Consider the following 22,523-nt stretch of genomic DNA (forward strand, 5'->3'; position numbering starts at 1 on the left):
AATGGGGTAATTGATCAGCCATGACACTACAAACTGCAGCCACAATATGTGAGCCCATCATTACAAGGTAAGGCAAGCAAACACAGGAGATTTACCTAAAATCTATTTAGAACAGCCTAAAAATCCCCATGCCAAATGTTGGTTTTATCAAGGATAGCAAAAGTATGCCCTGACAGATAAAACATGACATGGAGAAAAACTCTAGAGCCTTTAATATTTCATTTGATACCTACTTCACACCATTTAAGAATGCAGGATATACAGAAAGCATGACAACAATCTTCTGGAAAGCCAACCTCCAGGGAAAGACTGTTCAGACAAATTGGACACCTCTCAGTTGAACTTAACGCTAAAGTACTGGCACCAGTCCCATCTTTGCCTTCGTCACCTGTAAAATTTTCAAAGACAGAACAAAACAAAAAAAAAAAAAAAAAAAGTATACATTTCAATGTTTGCAAACAGTCCCTGTATTTTAGAAATTTTAAGGCTGGGTTACACCTATGTAAATTGGATGCGGGTTTCACCACATCCAATTTGCATTGTAGGAGATTGTGACTGGGTCTCTACGGAGACGGTTCACATCTCTCCGCTGCGGCTCCAGTGCGAATTTGCAGAGGGGTCCTGTGCGTCTTTTGGTCTGTTTCAGGACTGAATTCAGACCAAAAATTTGAGCTGAAAACGGTGAATGTGGACGCACCGGACCCCTGCTGCGAGTCACTTGCGGCAATAGTGTGAACCCAGCCTAAAGGATAAAACATATTAACATACAACAGGTTCTACGAAGTATAAAACTGCTTCAAGTAACTCCTCCACCAATTTTTATCTGATTCTGAAACAGGCAGGGAAAAAAAAAAAAAAAAAGGAGCTCTCAGTCATTGAAAGACAGCCATACCTCATGACAGTTTGATGTTGCCAAAAACAGGAGCAAGATGCTAGGTTCAATTAAACTAAAAGCACAACCTGGGGCAGCGATGTAGAGGTTGCCACCCACCCCCCGCAGTATAGGGTAGGGCATACCCACTGAGACAGCCAAAAGACGACTGGACGGGTGCTGTGTCCCTAAATAAAATCAGAGGAAAAAAAAAAAAAAAAATTCAGTGCAAAAATTCAGTTTTTGCCTTCGCTCATTAAAGAGACATACTCCATGATGGATGGGATGTCCCGAAGCAGTGCCAGAAAGAGTGGACCCAAAACACCTACAAAACCACCAGATAACCACACCCCGGCAGCTGTCAACCCTTTAAAACTTGGTAAAAAAAAAATAGGAACAGACAACCAAGTAGCCACGAGCAAACGTGAACGACTGAGGCAGAATGTTGAAAAGCCCATGATGCACTCAGCACCTAGAAGAAAGCACAGTGACCGGAAACAGATGTTCTAGACCTTCAAAGGGTGTAAGCCTGGACAACAATTTCATTAATCCACCTGGAAATGGTGAAAAAGCAAAAGCTGCTAGTCTTTACCTAGGGCCATCCGGAACAATGAACAAAGACAGATATTTGAATAGGGGCCATAATGGAAAGGTAAACCCCAAAAGGCCCTAACTAAAGCCAGGCAATGAAGATCTCTCTCTGAGATGACATAGATGAGGGCAGAGAGATGGTTGAATAGTCTTTCAAATGGAAAGCCGACACCACCTTAGGCAAGGAGGACAGACAATGGTGAAGAACAAATTTTATCATTGTGTAACACCAAAAATAGCTGTTCAGAAGAAAGAGCCACTAGCTTGGACATTCTACAGGCAAAGGTGATGACCGCTAGAAAAGCCACCATCTGAGACAAAGGGAGCATATCCCGCTGACAAGATTGAAGTCCCAAGAGGGCAAAGGGCATCTAGAGGTTGTGAAGAACTAACCAAGTAATTCATTCAGTATAAAATGTGGATGGAGCTAGAATGAAACCCCCTATTAAGAGACGACCCAGTGTGCAATGTGCAGGGTCGTTGGTCCCTTCTAGTGCAGAAGGAGCCAATTGGGGGGGGGGGGGGGGGGTTTCTTTGAGGTTAGATAGATCTTGCGGGTGGGGGTTGTTTTTTCTTCTTTCGTCAGTTCCTTATGGACTTAGGGAGAGATTTAAAAAGTATATTTTATATTTTCTTTTGCATCAGTAGGATTAGGTTTATTTTTTGTTTGTCTAGCCAATGGACTTTAAAATGTGAGCGTGTATTCTGAAGCAAGCTATGCAAAACACGTTGCTGGACCACGCTCTTGTGCGATGTTTGTATACATTTGCAACATTTTTTTTGATGAGGACAGTAGATTGCACACGTTTTAATATTGGTAATAAAGATTTTGTACCTTTTACATAATTGATAAGCAATACTCCTATTTTTTTGGCACAACCAAAATCCCTTTCATTACTGGGTCTTTTAATCCGTGGAAGGTTACTAGATGATAGAAGAACTTTATACATTCCAACTACCCAAGTAACCCCTTGAATGAAAGTACGAATGAGGGAGATAGAAGCCAGGGGTCTTTGAAAGAAAAAACAGCCAAGGCCTATATTTGACCTTTCAGTGTTGCGTGTTGAAGAAAGGAGAGGAGGGAGTAATGGGGAACTTGCAGGGATGAAGATATACGATATATGACATATAAGATGTAGATGATGTTTGCCTTCCAGGTGTGATAGTAGATGAACCGGTGGACTTCCAAGCATGAAGCAGAGTAGAAATGATAGCCTGGGAAAAGCCTTAGTTCTATAGCACCAGTATTTCAACAGCCAAGTTGTTAATGCTATTGACTAAAACAGGGTGGAAGATTGGACTTTGAGAAAGAAGGCCCATGCGGATGGGAAAATGCATCGGGGCATCTGTAAACAGAACAAGATCCACCAACCAAGCCCTGCAAAGCCAGTCCGGAGCCAACAGGATAAATGGAAAGTGCTCTTGGATTACAGGCAACAGGGAAAGGTATACAGGATCTCACAAGAGTGAGTACACCCTTCACATTTTTATAAATATATTATATCTTTTCATGTGACACTGAAGAAATGACACTTTGCTACAATGTAAAGTAGTGAGTGTACAGCTTGTATAACAGTGTAAATTTGCTGTCCCCTCAAAATAACTCACACCGCATTAAGGTCTAAACCGCTGGCAACAAAAGTGAGTACATCCCCAAGTGAAAATGTCCAAATTGGGCCCAAAGTGTAAATATTTTGTATGGCCACCATTATTTTCCAGCACTGCCTTAACCCTCTTGGGCATGAAGTTCACCAGCGCTTCACAGGTTGCCACTGGAGTCCTCTTCCACTCCTCCATGAAATCACAGAGCTGGTGGATGTTAGAGACCTTGCACTAAACCTTCCGTTTGAGGATGCCTGACAGATGCTCAATAGGGTTTAGGTATGGAGACATGCTTGGCCAGTCCATCATTTTTACCCTCAACTTCTTTAGCAAGGCAGTGGTCATCTTGGAGGTGTGTTTGGGGTCCTTATGTTGGAATAATGCCCTGCGGCCCAGTCTCTGAAGGGAGGGGTTCATGCTCTGCTTCAGTATGTCACAGTACATGTTGGCATTCATTGTTCCCTCAATTAACTATAGCTCCCCAGTGCTGGAAGCACTCATGCAGCCCCAGACCATGACACTCCCACCACCATGCTCGACTGTAGGCAAGACACACATGTCTTTGTACTCCCCACCTGGTTGCTGCCACACACGCTTGACACCATCTGAACCAAATAAATTTATCTTGGTCTCATACCACAGGAGATGGTTCCAGTAATCCACGTCCTTAGTCTGCTTGTCTTCAGCAAACTGTTTGCGGGCTTTCTTGTGCATCATCTTAGAAGAGGCTTCGTTCTGGGACGACAGCCATGCAGACCAATTTGATGCAGTGTGTGCCATATGGTCTGAGCAATAACAGGCTGCCCCCCCCCCCCCCCCCTTCAACCTCTGCAGCAATCATATGTCTATTGCCCAAAAACAACACCTGGATATGACGCTGAGCATGTGCACTCAACTTCTTTGGTCGACCATGGCAAGGCCTGTTCTGAGTGGAACCTATCCTGTTAAACCGCTGTATGGTCTTGGCCACCCTGCTGCGGCTCAGTTTCAGGGTCTTGGCAATGTTCTTATAGCCTAGGTCATCTTGATGTAGAGCAACAATTTATTTTTTTCAGATCCTCAGAGTTCTTTGCCATGATGCGTCATGTTGAACTTCGAGTGACCAGTATGAGAGCGAGAGAGCGCGAGAGAGAATGAGAGAGAATGAGAGAGAACACCAAAATTTAACACACCTGCTCCCTTGTAACACTAGGGAGTGACATGACACCGGGGAGGGAAAATGGCTAATTGGGCTTAATTTGGACATTTTCAAATAGGGGTGTACTCACTTTCGTTGCCAGCGGTTTAGACATTAATGGCTGTGTTGAGTTATTGAGGGGGCAGCAAATTTACACTGTTATACAAGATGTACACAAACTACTTTACATTGTAGCAAAGTGTCATTTCTTTAGTGTTGTCACATAAATATATAATAAAATATTTATAAAAATGTGGAGGGGTATACTCACTTTTGTTGCCAGCGGTTTAGACATTAATGGCTGTGTGGAGTTATTTTGAGGGGACAGCAAATTTACTGTTATACAAGCTATACACTCACTACTTTACCTTGTAGCAAAGTGTCATTTCTTCAGCGTCACATGAAGAGATATAATATATTTACAAAAATGTGAGGGGTGTACTCACTTTTGTTAGACATGGTATATTAGGGAGTACATGTGCCGTGGAGCCACCAGAACATCTAACGCTTCCTGGGACAGAACTTGGGAAACTGGTAAAAACGTGGAAACTTTCAGATTGACTTCCCCTGCATTGATTGGTCTAGAGAGAAACACTGGGATGCAGGGACTATTCCCCCCCAATTTGGCGATCGAAATAGAGAGTCCGCTTGCCAGTTGTCCACCACTGGGATGAGAAAAAACGCAGATACATAAAGTTCCACTGCTAGTGGCACTGTCCAATTGTACCCGATAGGGTACAATCCTGGTGCTCAACAGAGCTGTTGAAGTTCATTAAGAGCTGCAAGTCGACAGCCGAAAGGATGGTCGTACTTTTAGTTCGCTCATTCACTCACAGAACTTAATGAATGAGGCAGTCATGTGTGCAAAGCCCCACATGACCATGCTCTTTTGAAAAAGCAACAGTAAGCACAGGGAACTTCTCCTGTACTGCTGTTACAAAAGGCAGAGGATTCCCGAGTGGCTGCAGGAGCGGAAACAGGTTACATGTTCCACCCTAAAAACGGGTGGCACATGTAATGTGTTCCCGAAGGTGAACTTGTCCTTTAACAGGAGTTGTAAAGGCAGAAAGTTTTTTTTAACTTCATGCATTCTATGCATGAAGATAAAAAGCCTTCTGTGTGTGCAGTAGGCTCTCCAGCACCCCCTAATACTTATCTGAGCCCCATCTCCATCCAGCGAAGTCCATGTATTCCTCGGCCGTTCGGGACTCTCCGTCTCATTGGCTGAGATACAGCAGCAGCCATTGGCACCAATGGCTGTCAAAGTCAGTTAGCCAATCAGGACAGAGAGGGGGCGGGGCAGGGACGAGCGGCAGATCCATGTCTAAATGGACACATGGAGCCGCAGCTCAGCTCGGGTGCCCCCACAGCAAGCTGCTTACAGTAGGGCCACTTGACAGGAGGGAGGGGCTAGGAGCAGCAAAGAAGGACCCGAGAAGAGGAGGATCCATGCTTCCCTGTGCAAAACCACTATAACTTTTTTTTTATTTATTTTTTTTTTTTTAAACAAAGACTTTACAATGACTTTAATACACAGCATTTTTCCTCACACCTGCCTAAAATCTTTGCATAGTATTGTATGTCGGGTGAGTCAGATGGATGAGCTGGTCCAGCAAACCTAAAAGTCGTTTCCATTTTGTGAGAATCTCTCTGTAGCGGTCAGGAATGGTGTGTGTAAGCGACCATGAGACCCAAAGTTCGCAGGCAGAAACTGATGGATGCGATCTGTAGTGACATAAGCAATGTACATAAAAGACTTTTTAAAATGTGTTCATCAGAAGTAAAGTCCTGGCCATGCTGGTGTCCAGAATAATTCCTGGGTACTCCAAGCAAAGGGATAGAAGCAGAACTGAATTCCCCCAATGCCTTGACAGTACTGAGGAGATTTAATTTGAGGTCTAAGGCTAACTGTGCTCGCAGGAGCAGGTCGTCCAGGTAGACCACCACTGCTATTCCACGTAGGCATGAAAGAGCCAAGATCGGAGCTAGTGACTTTGTGAAGACATGTGGTGCTGACACAAAACAAACTGGTAATGCATCTCTTCTACCACAAACTAAAGGAAATGGTGGTTGCAGCAAATGGGGGAGTGCAGGCAAGCGTCCTTAAGATTAAGGCAAGGAAATCCCCTGATGTAAGGAGGCCATCACAGAATTAACCAACTCTATACGAAACGTGCGCACCTTTAAGAAGGTTTCATGGTTTTTAGTTGCAGAATCAGATGAATCAAATGCAGAATCAGATGAATATCATCCTTTGTTGGAGCATAATAGAAACACTTGAATTTTTTTGAGGATGGATCTGGGGCTATCGCTCCTTGCTGGAGGAATGCTTGAATTGCGATTTGTAATTCAGCTAAACATTGAGAGGTGCAGATTGGAGGGAAGAAAATAACCTGGCGAAAACGTTTGGCACGCGATCTTGTGACCGAAGTGGATAACTTCCAAGAACCATTTGTCCGAGACGAGCGAAAGCCAGCAATTTGCAAACAGGAGATGTTCCCCCATCTTGAGATGGTGAAGTGGGGGCATACCTTCCTGCGTAAGTGGTTCTCTCTGCAGGCTTGGGGGGCCTTGTGCTACCAAGTACGTTTAGAGGAAGTGAATGTTTGTCATTAGTCTTCCGAGGTAGGAAGGTGCTCTTGCCACCAGTGATCTTAAGTTCATCTAGGGGTACACCAAAAAGGTGGCTACCTGCCAATGGCATGGCAGGAAGGACTTATTTTAGTGAAGTCTAATTCAGACTAGCACTTAAGTCACAGAAGCCATCATAAAACAGCAAGACAGACAGGTGAGACCAACTAGCCCAAGTCCAGAGTCACGTTACACAGGTATTGAAGACCTTGAACTAGTTGATGTACCAATTTCATATAAGCGGGAGAGACTTATTTTGAAGCCAAGCCTCGATGTAAAAACTTAGCCCATTTGGTCACGATCTGAGAGACCACGGCAAAGGCGAATATAGGACGATTTAAAGCGCCAGAAACCATACACAGAATGTGTAGTGCTCTCCACCTGCCTGTCAGATGGGTCTCAAAAAGGAAGGCGATTCTTCATGGAGGATAATAGCATTATTTAGCTTGGAAAGTGGATGGCCCAATACTGGAGTGGTAAACCAACTTTTGACAAAAGCATCCTCAAAAAGTATAGTGCATGGCTCGACAAACTGCCAGGTGGGGTGCTCTACGTCTGAAACTGTCGATGTCGAAGGCAATGTGTATCGCAATGTCGAGTATCTATTTGGTGCAACTTGGCTTTAACCCTTTCATGACTAAGCCTATTTTTGAAATTTGGTGTTTACAAGTTAAAATCCGTATTTTTTGATAGAAAATTACTTAGAGTTCCCAAACATTTTATATATATATATATATATATATATATATATATATATATATATATATATATATATATATATATATATATATATATATATATATATATATATATATATATATATATATATATATATATTTTTTTTTTTTTTAGCAGAGAATCTAGAGAATAAAATGGAGATTGTTGCAATAGTTTATATCACACGGTATTTGTGCAGCGGTGTTTTAAACGCAAATTTTTGGAAAAGGGACACTTTTATGAATTTTAAAAAATCCAAACAGCCTTCCGTATGCGTTTTCTTCCTTGCGCGAGCTCGCGGGCGCTTTAAAAAATTTTTTTTTTTTTTTTTATTTATTTTATTACTTTATAAATTGTGTTTAACCTCCCTGGCGGTTTTCCCGAGTGTGGCTCGAGGTTAAAATTCAGTACCATTAGCGGTAACCCCGAGCCACACTCGGGATCGCATTGCAGGATCCTGGGGCGGCGTTACTTACCTTGTCCCCGGGATCCTGCGATGTCCCCCGCAGTGTCTGAGGGCTCCGTCCTCCTCCGAAGCCTCTCTGTGCCAGGCTCCGTTCCCTGCGAGCGGCGCGACGCACGGGGGCGGAGCCTGGCGGCAAATTCAAAAAACTGTCAAAATCATAACACATACAGTACTGTAATCTTACAGATTACAGTACTGTATGAAAGGATTTCACATCCCTTTTGTCCCCAGTGCTCTGGCCCATGCCCTGCATGCAGTGTTACATGATATACACTGTTCTTTCTGCCTGGAAACTGGAGATTGTCCATAGCAACCAAAAAGTGTCCCTTTACGTCAAAAGTGGCTTTAGACCAGCTAGAAAACAGCGATAATAAATTAGAACACTTGCAGAATTGAGCGATAGTGAATTGTGGGGAAATTTATTTTATTACTATTTTTTTTAATTATTTATTTTTATTTATTATATTATAATTTATGTTTTTGTGTTTCAAACTTTATCATACCCGGGATATCTACTAGACTCTGGTTTGGACAGATTTAAGTGTGTTATTGTTAAGATTTACAGACCTACAATATAAAACGCCAAATTTCCATGCAAAATAATGGTACCGCTTTCAGCACCTAAAATCCGAAATAATCATACCGCCAGGGAGGTTAAAAAAAAAAAAATTATTTTTTTTTTTTTACTTTTATTGCTGTCACAAGGAATGTAAACATCCCTTGTGACAGTAATAGGTCGTGACAGGTACTCTTTACGGAGGGATGGGGGGTCTAAAAGACCCCCCATCCCTCCTTTGCACTTCAAAGTATTCAGATCGCCGAAAACGGCGATTCTGAATACTGTATTTTTTTTTAAATTCAGCGCCATTGACAGCCGAGTAAACGGGAAGTGACGTCATGACGTCGCTTCCGCGTTTACAACGAGAAGGCTGTAACGAAGCCGCCCACAGCTTCGTTCCAGCCCGCCCCCAGCCGCCGAAGGCACACGGGAGGCCCGGTAAGAGCAGCGGGGGGGGGGGGGTGGATGTCCCCTCCGGTATAAGAGCCGAGCGGCTTTTAGCCGCATCGGTTGTTATACTCGGGTAGCCAATCGCCTGCTGTGAACAACGGTACCGGGATGATGCCTGCAGCTGCGGGCATCATCCCGGTATAACCCCGGAAAGCCGAGTACGCATATCTGCGTACGGTCGGCGGGAAGGGGTTAATATTTTACCAAAGAATTGGGTGGTTTATTGCGTTTTTGTGCACACTAAAATAGTTTTTTTACCAAAATGACCTTTGCCGTAATACCGTGTGACATAAAAAAAAAAAAAAAAAAAATTGGACCTACCACTTTTTATTCTTTATGGTGTCTGCTTTCAGAAAATATATATTCTATATATGCAAAAACGGCTGTGAAAGGGTTAAAGTATAAGTTCACCTTTGGGAACATGTTTACATGTTCCACCTGTAGCCTGTTAAGAGAAAAAAAAAAAAAAAAAAAACTGGCTCCAAACTGTTAGTCGACTTCTAGACTCAAAGCAAAAATTCGTTCCAACCGTCGTATACGTGTACCAAAGAGTCATGTCCCTTCAGGCCACTCTGTCCCTATAGTGGGGATGGTATGCGCTCATTGGTGATGCTAGGGGGACTATCCAGATACCTGGCTTATCAAAGCACCTCAGCTGATTGAAGAAAAAAAAAAATATTAAAATAAAATAAAAAACACAGCGCTAATTAGCTCCACGTCCAAACTCCTAAAACACTAGAAATTAACTGAGCTCCTTACTGCAGATTGCCCTGGGTGTGCTTTTAGTTTAGTTAGCCTTCTGCCTTTGTGGGTGGCAACATCAAACCCCTCTGTCATGAAGTATGGATGTGTCCTTTACTGAACAAAAGAGAAAATGTAAATGTACTGCTGCTTACCAGCCCTTTTAATACGACAGCTGTATTAGTTCTTTTTCTGCAGGGCTTTTTTCGCCCCTTATTTTTACCTGAAAATACTGCCAATAACACTTCTTGGCCTAGGATGAACATGCCTAAAGTGGTTAAGCTATCATCCCCTCTGTCAGATAAAAAGCTGTATCCTAGTGCCTGTGCTTTATTTTTAAAAAAAAAGCTGATTTCTACTGGTTTTAACATAATTTCCCAGCGATCAGGGGTCTCCAGGCTCTCTGCTCTCACTGTCTGATAGCTCCAGAGATTCCCCTGCTGACATCAGCCAGAGAGGATGAAAGAGCCTGGAGTCACATGATCGCTGGAAGACGCTGTTGAAACAGATAGAAATCAGCTTTTTTTAAATAAAGCACAGGCACTAGGATACAGCTTTTTATCTGACAGAGGGGGATGATATACTGTAAAGGTCAGATAGTTTTGAAGCAGCAGGGAGAGGAACAGAGCGGCGCTAGTGAGAGCTTACAGGCAGGGAGGGGGAGGAAAAGGACAGAGGGAAACACAAAAGAGCTGCAGATAGCATCAGATGACAGAGGCATGTACGCTGACCACACAGTGTCAGGGCTCAGCAGCACTGATATATCGTGGTCAGCGTACAGAGGGGTAGAAAAACTGGCAGGATCAGCCAGGTATTTCAGGGGGCCTAATGACACAGCACAAGCACTGTATAACATGCTTTAACAGAACAGGATCTTTTTTTTTTTTTTTTTTTTTTTTGGGATTAAACGCTTTAAGGGGGAAAAAAAACTTCTGCTGAGTTTTGCTGGGAGTGGGAGGAGTTATAAGGGCTGTCCTAACCGCTTTATTTGCCACTGTCCCCACCTGAAGGTGGAAGCATATAACCTAGAGATTAAAGCCTATGTCCTGTACAGTGGTTGTAAACCTCTGAAATGAAAAATTAACAAAGCTCATCTTCATACAAGGAAATAACATGTGGACGTAAATTCCACCTGAACGTTGTGATGGTCTGATCTAGAGCTACCAAAAATGCTTGCTTGAGTCATTGTTGCCAAAGGGGGTTCGACCAGCTAATAACACCAGGGGTTCACTCACTTTCCCTCCAACACTGTGAATGTTTAATAGGCGTGTTCAATAAAGACATCAGAAATTAGAATGGTTTATTATCAGCTTGAGTACATTGTGTTTGTCTATTGTTGTGACTTAGATGAGGATCAGATCATATGGCAAATGACACATTTTCTTTCCTCTGTATACTTGCCTTAGTCCAAAGCACTTACTGTGAATCCTGTCTACACACTGCTTCCTCTGCTATCTGCACAAGTCACTTCTGTTTTAGTTTTTAGTGCTTCTAGGAAATCCTTGGAGAAGGCCAAGCACCCCTTTCTATAACACAACAGGTGATTGAGATCCCCAAATGTGCATGTTTCCCTGTGAGAGACTGCAGAGGAGCACGTGTCCTTTTCCTCCACTCAGATCTCAGATTACACTCAGCTCTGTGCTGTGTAGTGTGCAACATCAGATCTCCTAACCCCTGCAAGCTGAGAAATGCCATCTAAACTGTATACTTTGCATACTGCCATTTAAACTGTGTACCTTGGAAGGCTGTAGAAGAGTGAAGCTGCAGATAAAGAGGTAAAGCTTATGTAGGTTTTAATGCAACATTGTGTATCACCCAACGCTATTCACTTCAGTTGGCTTATGTAAGGGTTTAATTATTATTTTAACCACTTGCCGCCTGCTGTCAAACGACGGCTGGGCAGTGCGGCTCTCGTTCTGGGTGGACATCATACTACGGCTTCCTAGAACGACCACTCTTGCGCGTCCCCACTGTGTTGCTAGGACACGGCGCAACCCCATCTGTGTAAAGAGCCGCGGAGATGCCGGTAATCAGCGCTCTTCGCCTCACACTGACAGAGTGTAAGGAGAGCCAATCAGTGGCATCTCCTCACAGGGGACAGCCAAGTATGGAATCGGGGCGATTACAAATAAGTGCCCACCATTGCCAGCAATGAGTTCCCACCAGTGCAGCCTCTCAGTGCCCATCAGTGATGGAAAAAAATTACTTATTTACAAAATTTACTGACAAACTAAGAAAAACTTTTAATTCCCCCCTTCAAAATTTTTGGTCTTTTCCCTAAAAAAAAAAAAACTCAGGAGTGATTAAATACCACCAAAAGAAAGCTCTATTTGTGTGAAGAAAATTATAAAAATTTCACATGGTTACAGTGTAGTATGACCACGCAATTGTCAAAGTGTGACAGCGCTGAAAGCTGAAAAATGGCCTGGGCAGGAAGGGGGGTGTAAGTGCCCTGTATTGAGGTGGTTAAGAAATAGGAATTACATTGCAGTGGTGTATATTAAAAATTTGTACATTTTTTTTTTTTAACTTAAAATATAGGTTTAACCACTTCAATACAGGGCACTTACACCCCCCTTCCTGCCCAAGCCCAAGCCAATTTTCAGCGCTATCGCTATTTAAATGACATGCTACACTGTACCCAAACAGAATTTGTATTATTTTGTTCCCACAAATAGAGCTTTCTTTTGGTGGTATTTGATCACCTCTGTGTTTATTTTTTGCTAAACAAATAAAAAAAAAAAAAAAAAAAAAAAAAAAAAGTTCTTTTGTTCGTTATAACATTTTTGTAAATAAGCAAGTTTTCTCCTTCACTGATGGGCATTGATAAGGTGGCACCGATGGGCACTGATAGGCGGCATTGATATGCAGCACTGATGGGCACTCATGGGTGGCACTGGTAGGCTGCACTGATGGGTACTTACAGGTGGCACTGCTTGGCACTGATAGATGGCAGCGATGCCCATCACTGATGGCAATGATGGGCATCACTGATGGCAATGGCAGGCATTGGGGATGGGCACTGATGGCAATGGCAGGCATTGGGGATGGGCACCGATTGGCAGCTGTCTGGTGGTCCAGTGTGGTGGCAATCCCTGGTGGTCCTGGACGGGCATCCGAAGGGGGGCTGTGCTGATAATCAGCACAGACCCCCCTCGTCAGGAGAGCAGCGGATCGTCTCTCCTCTGCTCGGATCTGTCAGACGCTTGTGAGGAATAGCCGATCAACGGCTCTTCCTGTTTACATTGTGATCAGCCATGATTGGACACAGCTGATCACGTGGTAAAGAGCCTCCTTCAGAGATCTGTGTGTCAGACTGACACATTGCGCCACCGATCGACCCGATGTGCGCCACCACGGGCGCGCGACAGCGGTTATCCTGCTGACGCCTAGTCAGGATAACTAAACCACCGCCCAGCCTTCATTCTTTTACAGGCTGGGTGGGAAGTGGTTAATGAACAGCTGCACAAATATTGTATTTACTAAATTTTTATGTTGCACAATCTTTTCTATTCTACAGGGCCTCTGCTTTTACCAAATAAATACTATTTTGGGGGTTTTACATTTAAAAGTCAAAAAAAAAAAAAAAAAAAAAAAAAAAGAAATGGTCTGGCAGTAGAGCTGAGAATCACAATTTTTTTTTGCTTAGAATAAAGTTCACAATTCTCACGGCGTAACATCTTTCACATTAAAAGAAAGAAAAAAAAAATTTGGGCTAACTTTACGGTTTAGTTTTTTTTTTTTAATTCATTTGAAAGACTGCTGCGCAAATACAGTGTGACATAAAATATTGCAACAACCACCATTTTATTCCCTAGGGTCTCTGCTAAAATTATATATATATTTGGGGGTTCTAAGTAATTTTCTAGCAAAAAATAATGATTTTAACTTGAAACCAGCAAAAGTTTAGTGTTTTAGTGGTTAAACTTCCCTCATTTACACACCAAAGTGTATTCCTTTGATCTAAAGGACAAATCCTTACAATGTTTACACTTAGTTGCTGCTGAAGAATGTTGTGATACTTGGCAGACTGCCCTTTTTTTTTCCTTTTGATGGCTGTGGCTTCAGCAGAGCAGAGAATTCTCTGCATAGAAAAAAAAAATTCAGGAAAATACTGTGTCAAGATCGCAAGGGGAAAAAAAAAAAATAAAAAAAATTGCGATAATGATTAACGATTAGTCGTGCAGCAAAAAAAAAGTCATTTGCAAAAATACACACTAGAACAACATTCTGTCTTACCATCTTTTTCTTCATTTTGCTGGTCTCTGGCATCAGATGAGCATAAACGTTTGCTCCTCATCTTTCCCACTAAACCTAGAACATAAACCATGCACAAGCATAAATGAAGTGAAGCATTAAATATGATGTCATTCCCCTATCCACACAATTATCAATAACAGTTACATAATTAAAAAGTTGAGCTATGGGCAAAAGAAAAAAAATGTAGTTTGATGCAAATGGTCGCCCGCATTCATCAGTTTTCTTTTTGTTCCTTGCAGTAGGTACGTGGAATTTCCACTTGCTGCAATAGGGTGAGAATACTGTTCATTCTACAGTGAAATCACTGCAGAGTTGTCAACCTCTGGACAGTGTAGTATAAAGCAGATATGGAGTTTTACACCAAGTAAGCCACAACTTCGTATAACAATTTGGGAGTAGCTACAGTAGCCAATTTTCTTTCCATTTAAAAAAGTATTTAAACCTCATACGCAATCTGCCCAAGTTAGGAGAGGATGTGTGTGTGTGTGTGTGTGTGTGTGTGTGTGTGTGTGGTTTGGGTTTTAGGACATTCTGGCCATTTTTTTGGGTCAATGCCTCTTAATGCATGAAAGGATTTTGCTCACTTTGGAAACCGCAGCTTGGCATTGCATTATTATTATTAAAGAGGAAGTAAGTCCTGATGGGTTTTACTTCCTCTTTTTTCCCCCTGCAAAGTAAAAGCATAATGAGCTAGTATGCATCGCATGTCCCCGCGTCCAACTTCACCCCTCTTCCTTCCGGGGCCGTGGACTCCAGCTCTGACTGGCCGTAGTCGTGTGGGAGTCAACGGTACAGGCCCTATAGAAATGGCACGATCGTGCCCTTTTAGTGTGCATGGGCCAATGAAGCCGGCGCAAGAGTACATTCCAGTAGCTACAGGTAAGCCCCATTATAGGCTTACCTGTAGGTAAAATTGGCATGTAAAGGGTTTACAACCACTTTAAGCTTATAATCTACCAGAACACCCAGATCCTTCACCATTGATTCCCCCAGTTGTACTTCCCCTAGTATTATATGATGCGTGCATGTTTCTAGCCCCCCCAAGTGCATACTTTCTCATTTATCAACATTAAACCTCATTTGCCACATAGCTGCCCAATTAAACAACGCATTGAGGTCGGCTTGCAAGTTGGAGACGTCCTACAAGAACGTTATTCCACTGCATAACTTGTTGTCATCAGCAAACACTGACTGACATGGCACTTTTAATGCCAGACCCTATATTCGTTATAAATATATTAAAAAGTAAGGGTCCCAACACTAAACCTTGGGGTACACCACTAACAACCCTAGACCATTCAAAGTAAGAATCATTAACCACTACTCTGAATATTGCCTTTTAGCCAGTTTTCTATACATTTACAAACTGATTTTTCCAAGCCTGTAGAGTGTAGACTTTACCTTTCACATTAGCCGTGCGTGGGGAACTGTGCAACACTACATCCACAGCCACCCCGCTTGGCTAAGGTTTTGCTCACCTCCTTATAAAAAAAGAAATCAGATTTGTGTGACAACTTTTGCCTTTCATGAATCCATGCTGTTAGTGAAAATATTTTTTCCCCAGCAACAATTAATTTATGTGGTCTTATTAAACTACCCAGCATCTTCCCGACTATAGAAGTTAAACTAACAGGTCTACAGTTACTTGGTAAAGACTTTGATCACTTTTTAAATATAGGCACCACATTGGCCTTATGCCAATCCAGTGGTACAATTCCAGTCATTAAAGAGCCCCTAAAAATTAGGAACAATGACTTTGAAAATGACAGAGCTCAATTCTTTCAGGATCCGTGGGTGGATGCCATCCGGTCCAGGTGCTTTATTCGCCTTTATTCTGTCTAAATATTTCTGGGCCGTATCAGTTTTGAGCCATTGTGGTTCATTTAGTGCTGTCACACTACCACCCCCCCCATCATGGTCATGAGCTCCCCCCATGCTTCTTTGTATACACAGAGCTGAAGAATTTTTTAATAAAAATTTGCCTTCTATTTGTCCCCAGTCACCCACTCTAGATTATTTTGTAAAGGGCTTTTTACTATCAATATATTTGAAGAATTTTTGGGGGTTTGTAATACTTTTAGAATTTTCGCATCCTTTATTTCCTTTTTACAATTTTTTGCAACATTTAAAATGATAGTGTTCCTTCATTTTTATATATTTAATAAATTTCTTATTTATAGCTTTTTAAGATTGGATGTGAGACACATAGGTTTTTAGCCTTTTAAACTTGTTGCCCATGGGAATATACTTTGCTGTGTGTTCACATAGTCTTTTTGAAAAATTCCCATTTCTGTTCCATGTTCATCAATGTCAATATTCCCTCCCAGTCTAAGGGCCCTTTCACGCGATCTTTCCAATCAGGACTGCCTGTCAGTTTTTCAGGTGGACCTGATCAGACGCTCCATTCAGCGGTGACATGTCCTATCCGATCCGGTCCGTGAAATCCAGACGGATGGAAACCCTATTTTCCATCCGTCTGGACAATCGGATGGGCTTCCACAGGTCCATCTCCGCACAGTGAGAGGAAACGGACCTGTCAGCGGATCGATCCCTGCTGAGCAAAGCGGAGTCTGTACACGGACAAGCCCATGTGAATGGACCCTTCGACTTGGGGTGTAGCCCTCATCTTTGGAAAATTTGCTCTTAAAGTGTTTTTATCTTTCCCATATGCGTTTGTTGCTTACAGCTAACATTAATGGGGTTGTAAACATCCTATGCATGAAGGTGAAAAAACTACTGGCAGTAACCCTGCCTTATAGGCTTATCTGTAGGGAAAAGTGGTCTGTAAAGGGTTTACAACCACTTTAAAGATTCCATCTCTTGGAGGATCACCTTTTTAAACAATACCATTATAAGTCGATATTTACTATATTTTATGTACTGCATGCTACTGACAAACACATCCATATTACACTGTTTCATTGTTGAGCCTCTTCATACACACCTCATCTAAAGTCCCAACCCTCCTTTTTATGTACTAAAATGTATTTTATTGGGATTTTTTGTGATAGAACACCACAAAGTGGCACATAATTGTGAAGTGGAAGGAAAATGATAGTTTTTCAAATTTTACAAAGAAATATCTGAAAAGCGTGGCGTGCATTTGTATTCAGCCCCCTTTGCTCTGATACCCCTAACTAAGATCTGGTGGAACCAATTGCCTTCAGAAGTCACCTAATTAGTAAATAGTCTCTGTGTGTAATTTAATCTCAGTATAAACACAGCGGTTCTGTGAAGCCCTCAGAGGTGTGTAAGGCTCGATTCACACCTATGCATGTTGCTTTTGAGCGTTTTTGGAGGTTTTTTTTTCATGCTTGCCACGTTTTTGAGCCGCGTTTTTGCGTTTTGCGGTTTTTTTTTTTTACAGTCTTAAAAAAAAAATGAAAAAAAAAAAAAAAACGGCAAAAACGCACCAAAAACGCTGCAAAAACGGTGCACTTGCGTTTTTGATGCTTGTCCATTGAAATCCATTACATGCAAAACGCTGCTTTTTGCATGAAAAAAAGTCCCCGACCCTTTCCAAAAATGCAGAGAAACAAAAAGGCATTGATGTGAACATGTTCCATAGGAACCCATGTTAAAAAATTCCCGTGCATTTCTGCAAAATGCATCAAAAAACGCGCTAGTGTGAATGGAGCCTTAGAGAACCTTAGTGAACAAACAGCATCATGAAGGCCAAGGAACACACCAGACAAGTCTGGGATAAAGTTGTGGAAAAGTTTAAAGCAGGGCTAGGTTATAAATATCCCAAGCTTTAAACATCTCATGGAGCACTGTTCAACCCATCATCCAAAAATGGAAAGAGTATGGCACAACTGCAAACCCACCAAGACATGGCTGTCCACCTAAACTGACAGGCCGGGCAAGTAGAGCATTAATCAAAGAAGCAGCTAAGAGTCTTATGGTAACTCTGGAGGAGCTGCAGAGAATCACAGCTCAGGTGGGAGAATTTGTCCACAGGACAACTATTAGTCGTGCACTCCACAAATCTGGCCTTTATGGAAGAGTGGCAAGAAGAAAGCCATTGTTGAAATAAAGTCATAAGAAGAAGCCCTGTTTGCAGTTTGCGAGAAGCCATGTGGGGGACACAAACATGTGGAATGAAACAGAGTAAATACAAAAGTAACAAAGTTGGAGTTGAAAATCAGACTTTTTGACAGTAGGTGCCAGAAAGCTGCTGTATATATGTATATATATATATATATATATATATATATATATATATATATATATATATATATGTGTGTGTGTGTGTGTGTGTGTGTGTGTGTGTGTGTGTGTGTGTGTGTGTGTGTGTGTGTACACACACACACACACACACACACACACACACACACACACCAGATCCTGGTTGTTAAGTGCTGGGAGCAAAAGAACTGGACATACTACAGAATGCACTGAACTCTGACACGTTTTTGAATGCGTGTAACTTGTCCAGTGTCCTAAACTGGTTAGCAGAAATAAATCACCGGGACCAGATGGCTTACACCCCAGAGAACTCAATCAGGTTATAGCCAGATCGTTGTTCCTAATCTTTGCAGACAGCATGCTGACAGGAATTGTACCAGTTGATTGGAGAAAAGCAAATGTGGTACCAATATTGAAAAAAAAAGCTGGAGTTAGACTTACCGTTAACTCCTTTTCTGAGAATCTTATAGGACAGCCCATGAGACCTAGGGCTCCTCCCACCAGGACATGAAACACGGTAACCCCCACCAGATAAAGGGGCGGTCCTCCAGGCCCCATGTTAGTATTTGAGAACCATAGGACGTTCCTTTAAAACATATGCATATAATACACACAACTTAAAGACAAAACCGGGTGGGAATCCAGTTGTCCTGGAAGACTCCCAGAAAAGGAGTTACCGGTAAGTCTAACCCAGCTTTTCTCTAAGCGTATTCCAGGACAGCCCATGAGACGATGAGCCAGAACTTACCAGTCTAGGGAGGGACAACTGCCTGAAGGACCTTACGACCAAACGCCTGCTCCTGAGCAGATAGGAGATCCAGGCGATAATATATAATGAAGGACGAAAAACTGGACCATGTGGCAGCCATGCAAATTTGTCCCGGTGAGGCTCCAGCCCTCTCAGCCCAAGACACAGACAAGGCTCTTGAGTGAGCAGTGACAAAAAGGTGGAGGAACTTCCCTAATTTTGTAAGTTTCAGAATTAGCTTGCTTTATCCATCTAGCCAAGGTGGCTTTAAATGCACTCTTTCCCTTGTGTGCTCCTGAAAAGGACAAACAAGGCGTCTGTTTTTCTAAAGGTTCTTGGTGACCTCAAGGCAGACGAGAATTCTTCTCACATCTAAAAAAAAACTAAAATGTTCTTTCTTGGTCGCCAGTACAATGTCCTGGGATCTGTGGAATGTACTGGCCACTTTAGGCAGAAATCCTGGATCAGTTTTCAAAACAACCCGATCCTCAAAAATTGTGAGGAAAGGCTTCCTCACTGATAGGGCCTGTAACTCACTTATGCTACGAGCTAAGGTAATGAAATATCCTCTAGGGCAGTGGTTCTCAACTTGGGGGTCAGGACCCCCTCAGGGGTCGAATGATGACTTGCCAGGGGTCACCGAATCCTGGCCTGTTCCTGAAGCCCGCAACGCTCTCCAAGCCTTTTTGCGGGCGCCCAGCAGGGCTGTCTCTGAAACCTGTGAGCGGCCAGCTGAGCTGTTCCTGGAGCCTGCGGCCACTCACTCAGCCTCTTCGCAGCCGCCCATCCAGTTCACGGCATGGCTGGGGGACAGAGACTAGAGGTCAGCTGACTGGTAAGGAACGTGAAGTGGGATGGGCTGGAGGAGACCCTATCTCCCGATTTCGGCATAGGAGTCACTGTTACGAGACGCCACGAAGTCGGAGACACAGTGAGTAACACTACCTGTGATTATCCGCTTACCGACCAGCACATACCGATGTACGTCGGCAGAATGGCACTGGCAGGCAAAAGGGCGTACAGGTACGTCCCCTTTAAGAAGCGGTGTCGCGAGTGCGGCGCGGTCTCTGACCACGGGTCCCACGGACTCGATGTCCGCCGAGTGCCCGCGATCGTGTCACGGAGAGGAACAACGGGGAGATGCTTATGTAAACAAAGCATTCCCCGTTCTGCCTAGTTACAGGACAGTGATCTACTGCTCTGATCGAGAGCCGTGATCACTGTCCTGTGTTTAAGCCCAGCCCCCTCACAGTTAGAATCACTCCCTAGGAAACACTTAACCCATTCACTGCTCCCTAGTGGTTAACCCCTTCACTGCCAGTGTCATTTACACACTAATCAATGCATTTTTAATCGCACGCTGTATAAATGACAATGGTCCCAAAAATGTGTCAAAAATGTCCGAAAAAAAACCCCTGTGGGTGCGACACTGGACCCTGCGATAAGTCTTCTCTCTTCGAAAGACTCAGTGGAGGCTGAGACCAGGGTCTGTAACAGGGAAAACCATGGCCTCTTAGGCCAGAAAGAGGCTATTAGGATAAGATCTGTTTCTTCTAGAAGAAACTTCTGGAATTAGCTTGATCGGCAGGAAGGCGTAACAGAGACCGAATGGCCACGGATTCACCAGAGAATCGATCCCCAATGATCGATCCGCTGGGTTCAGAGAAAAGAACTTCTCTGTCTTGCAATTACACGATAGTGGCTGAGATAATCTGCCAAGCAGTTGTGTCCCCTTCAGGTGCACTGCTGTAATTGAGGCTAGATTCCCTTCTGCCCATGATAAAATCTCCTGGGCGATAGATTGAAGTATCCGACTCCTCGTACTGCCCTGTTTGTTGAGGTATGCAACTATATCGATATTGTCGGATAGAATCTGGAGATTGTGACCCCCAATTTCCGTCTGAAATGCCTGCAAAGCACTCAGAACCGCTAGAAGCTCTCTGATTCAATTAAGCTCTTGCTTCCCTTAAGGACCATTCTCCCTATCGCAGAGGAGTCCATCCCGCCCCTGTAGTGGTCCGCAGCCTCTGCTGGGTTTCACTGTTTTTTTAAAACCACCAGCCTCCAAGTGTCCCTGTTTGCGCCATTCAAAGACCAGAACTAGCGTCTCGGGCGCTCGCTGATGTCACACGCCCCAGAAGTGACCCCGCCAGGTACTTCCTGTGGGCCAGCTTGGAACGCAAGTTACACCCCTCCACTGCACACTCCAGCCAGGCTGTTTAGCAGAGAAAACAAGCCGACTGCCACCATGCGGCTCGCAGACAGGAGCTCAGACGAACACCGCAGTGCTGGCATTCCCCGTGCACTGAGAAGCAGGGACAGCAGTAACATACCTACTCCCCCAGTGGATGTGCCGCTCTGGGACCTAAGAAGAAGGTAGGAATACCACCCCATCCCCACAGGAGCCACGCTCATGAGACTTAGGGGAACTAGTTCCAGGAAACATGTTACCCCCTCCCATCTGGAGGAAACACTAATACTGACATGGGCCCTGGAGGACCTTTTATCTGGTGGGTGTTAATGTGTTTCCTGTCCCTGTAGGAGGAGCCCTAGGTCTCATGGGCTGTCCTGGAAGACCTTAGTGAAAGCGCAGAGACAAAATTCCTGGAAACTACAGGCCAGTCAGCTTAACATCAATAGGTAAATTATTGGAAGGGATTACATGGGACTATATCTATTTTTCCTTCAGTAAAAGTATCATTAGCAATCAGCATGGATTTATAAAGGGTCGTTCCTGCCAGACCAATCTGTTAACATTCGAGGAAGTGAGCTGCCATCTAGACAGAGGGAGGCCTGGCCTGTGGATGTGATGTATCTGGATTTTGCAAAAGCATTGGATACAGTTCCCCATGGACGCTTAATCCACAAGCTGAGGTTGCAGGCATGGACCATAAGGTTTGTTCTTGAATAATAAAAAAAAAAAAAAAAAAAAAAAAAAAAACTGATTCGAGGGGAGTGTCCAAAGTAGGGCTGGGGGAAAAATTGATTTAAATCTTGAATCGAGTTCAGAGGTCAAATCGATTCAAAATTTCAGCAAATCGATTTTTTTTTCACCAGGACCGGCGCTGACACTGCACTGGTCCTGAGGAGCTGCGGTCAGGAGTTTAGGTGAGGCCGCAGACTAGGCCTAGTCCCCGAGGCCAGACGCCGCGGCCTCACCTAAAAACTCCTGCCTGCAGCTCCTCAGGACCGGTGCGGTGTCCAAAAAAAAACCCTCGATTCAAAATCGTGAATCGAGTTTTTTTAAATATCACTTTTTTTTTTTTTTTGAGAAAATCGCCCAGCTCTAGTCCAAAGGGTGGTGATAAATAACGTGTACTCAGACTGGTCTGGAGTGGTAAATGGGGTACCCCAAGGCTCTATATTGGGACCAATTCTGTTTAATTTATTCATAAATGAGAGTATGGGATACATAGCTCAATCTCAGTTTTTGCAATTGACACAAAAATAAGCAGGGCAATAACTTCACATCAGGATATAGAAATTTTACAGAAAGACCTGAGCAAAATAACGGGGTGAGCA

The 22,523-nt window shown here is 43.3% G+C and overlaps 1 protein-coding gene across 3 annotated transcripts in view; it reads right to left on the reverse strand.

Moving 5' to 3' along the window:
* The window catches only part of SCAF11 (SR-related CTD associated factor 11), a 176,702-nt gene that overhangs the window by 148,524 nt on the left and 5,655 nt on the right, over nt 1–22,523 (reverse strand). For 2 of the 3 annotated variants that reach the window (XM_073619959.1, XM_073619957.1), the window contains exons 2-3: nt 14,045–14,119; nt 234–388 (exon numbers count right to left, since the gene is read on the reverse strand). In XM_073619959.1, coding sequence (XP_073476060.1) covers nt 234–388; nt 14,045–14,105 — 216 coding nt within the window. In that variant the 5' untranslated portion in view covers nt 14,106–14,119. Of the gene's footprint in view, nt 1–233; nt 389–14,044; nt 14,120–22,523 lie in introns of those variants that run through there. The other variant, XM_073619958.1, reaches the window with a different exon arrangement.

The sequence above is a fragment of the Aquarana catesbeiana genome, linkage group LG03 (genome assembly GCF_042186555.1).
Source record: "Aquarana catesbeiana isolate 2022-GZ linkage group LG03, ASM4218655v1, whole genome shotgun sequence".
Classification (NCBI taxonomy): domain Eukaryota; kingdom Metazoa; phylum Chordata; class Amphibia; order Anura; family Ranidae; genus Aquarana; species Aquarana catesbeiana.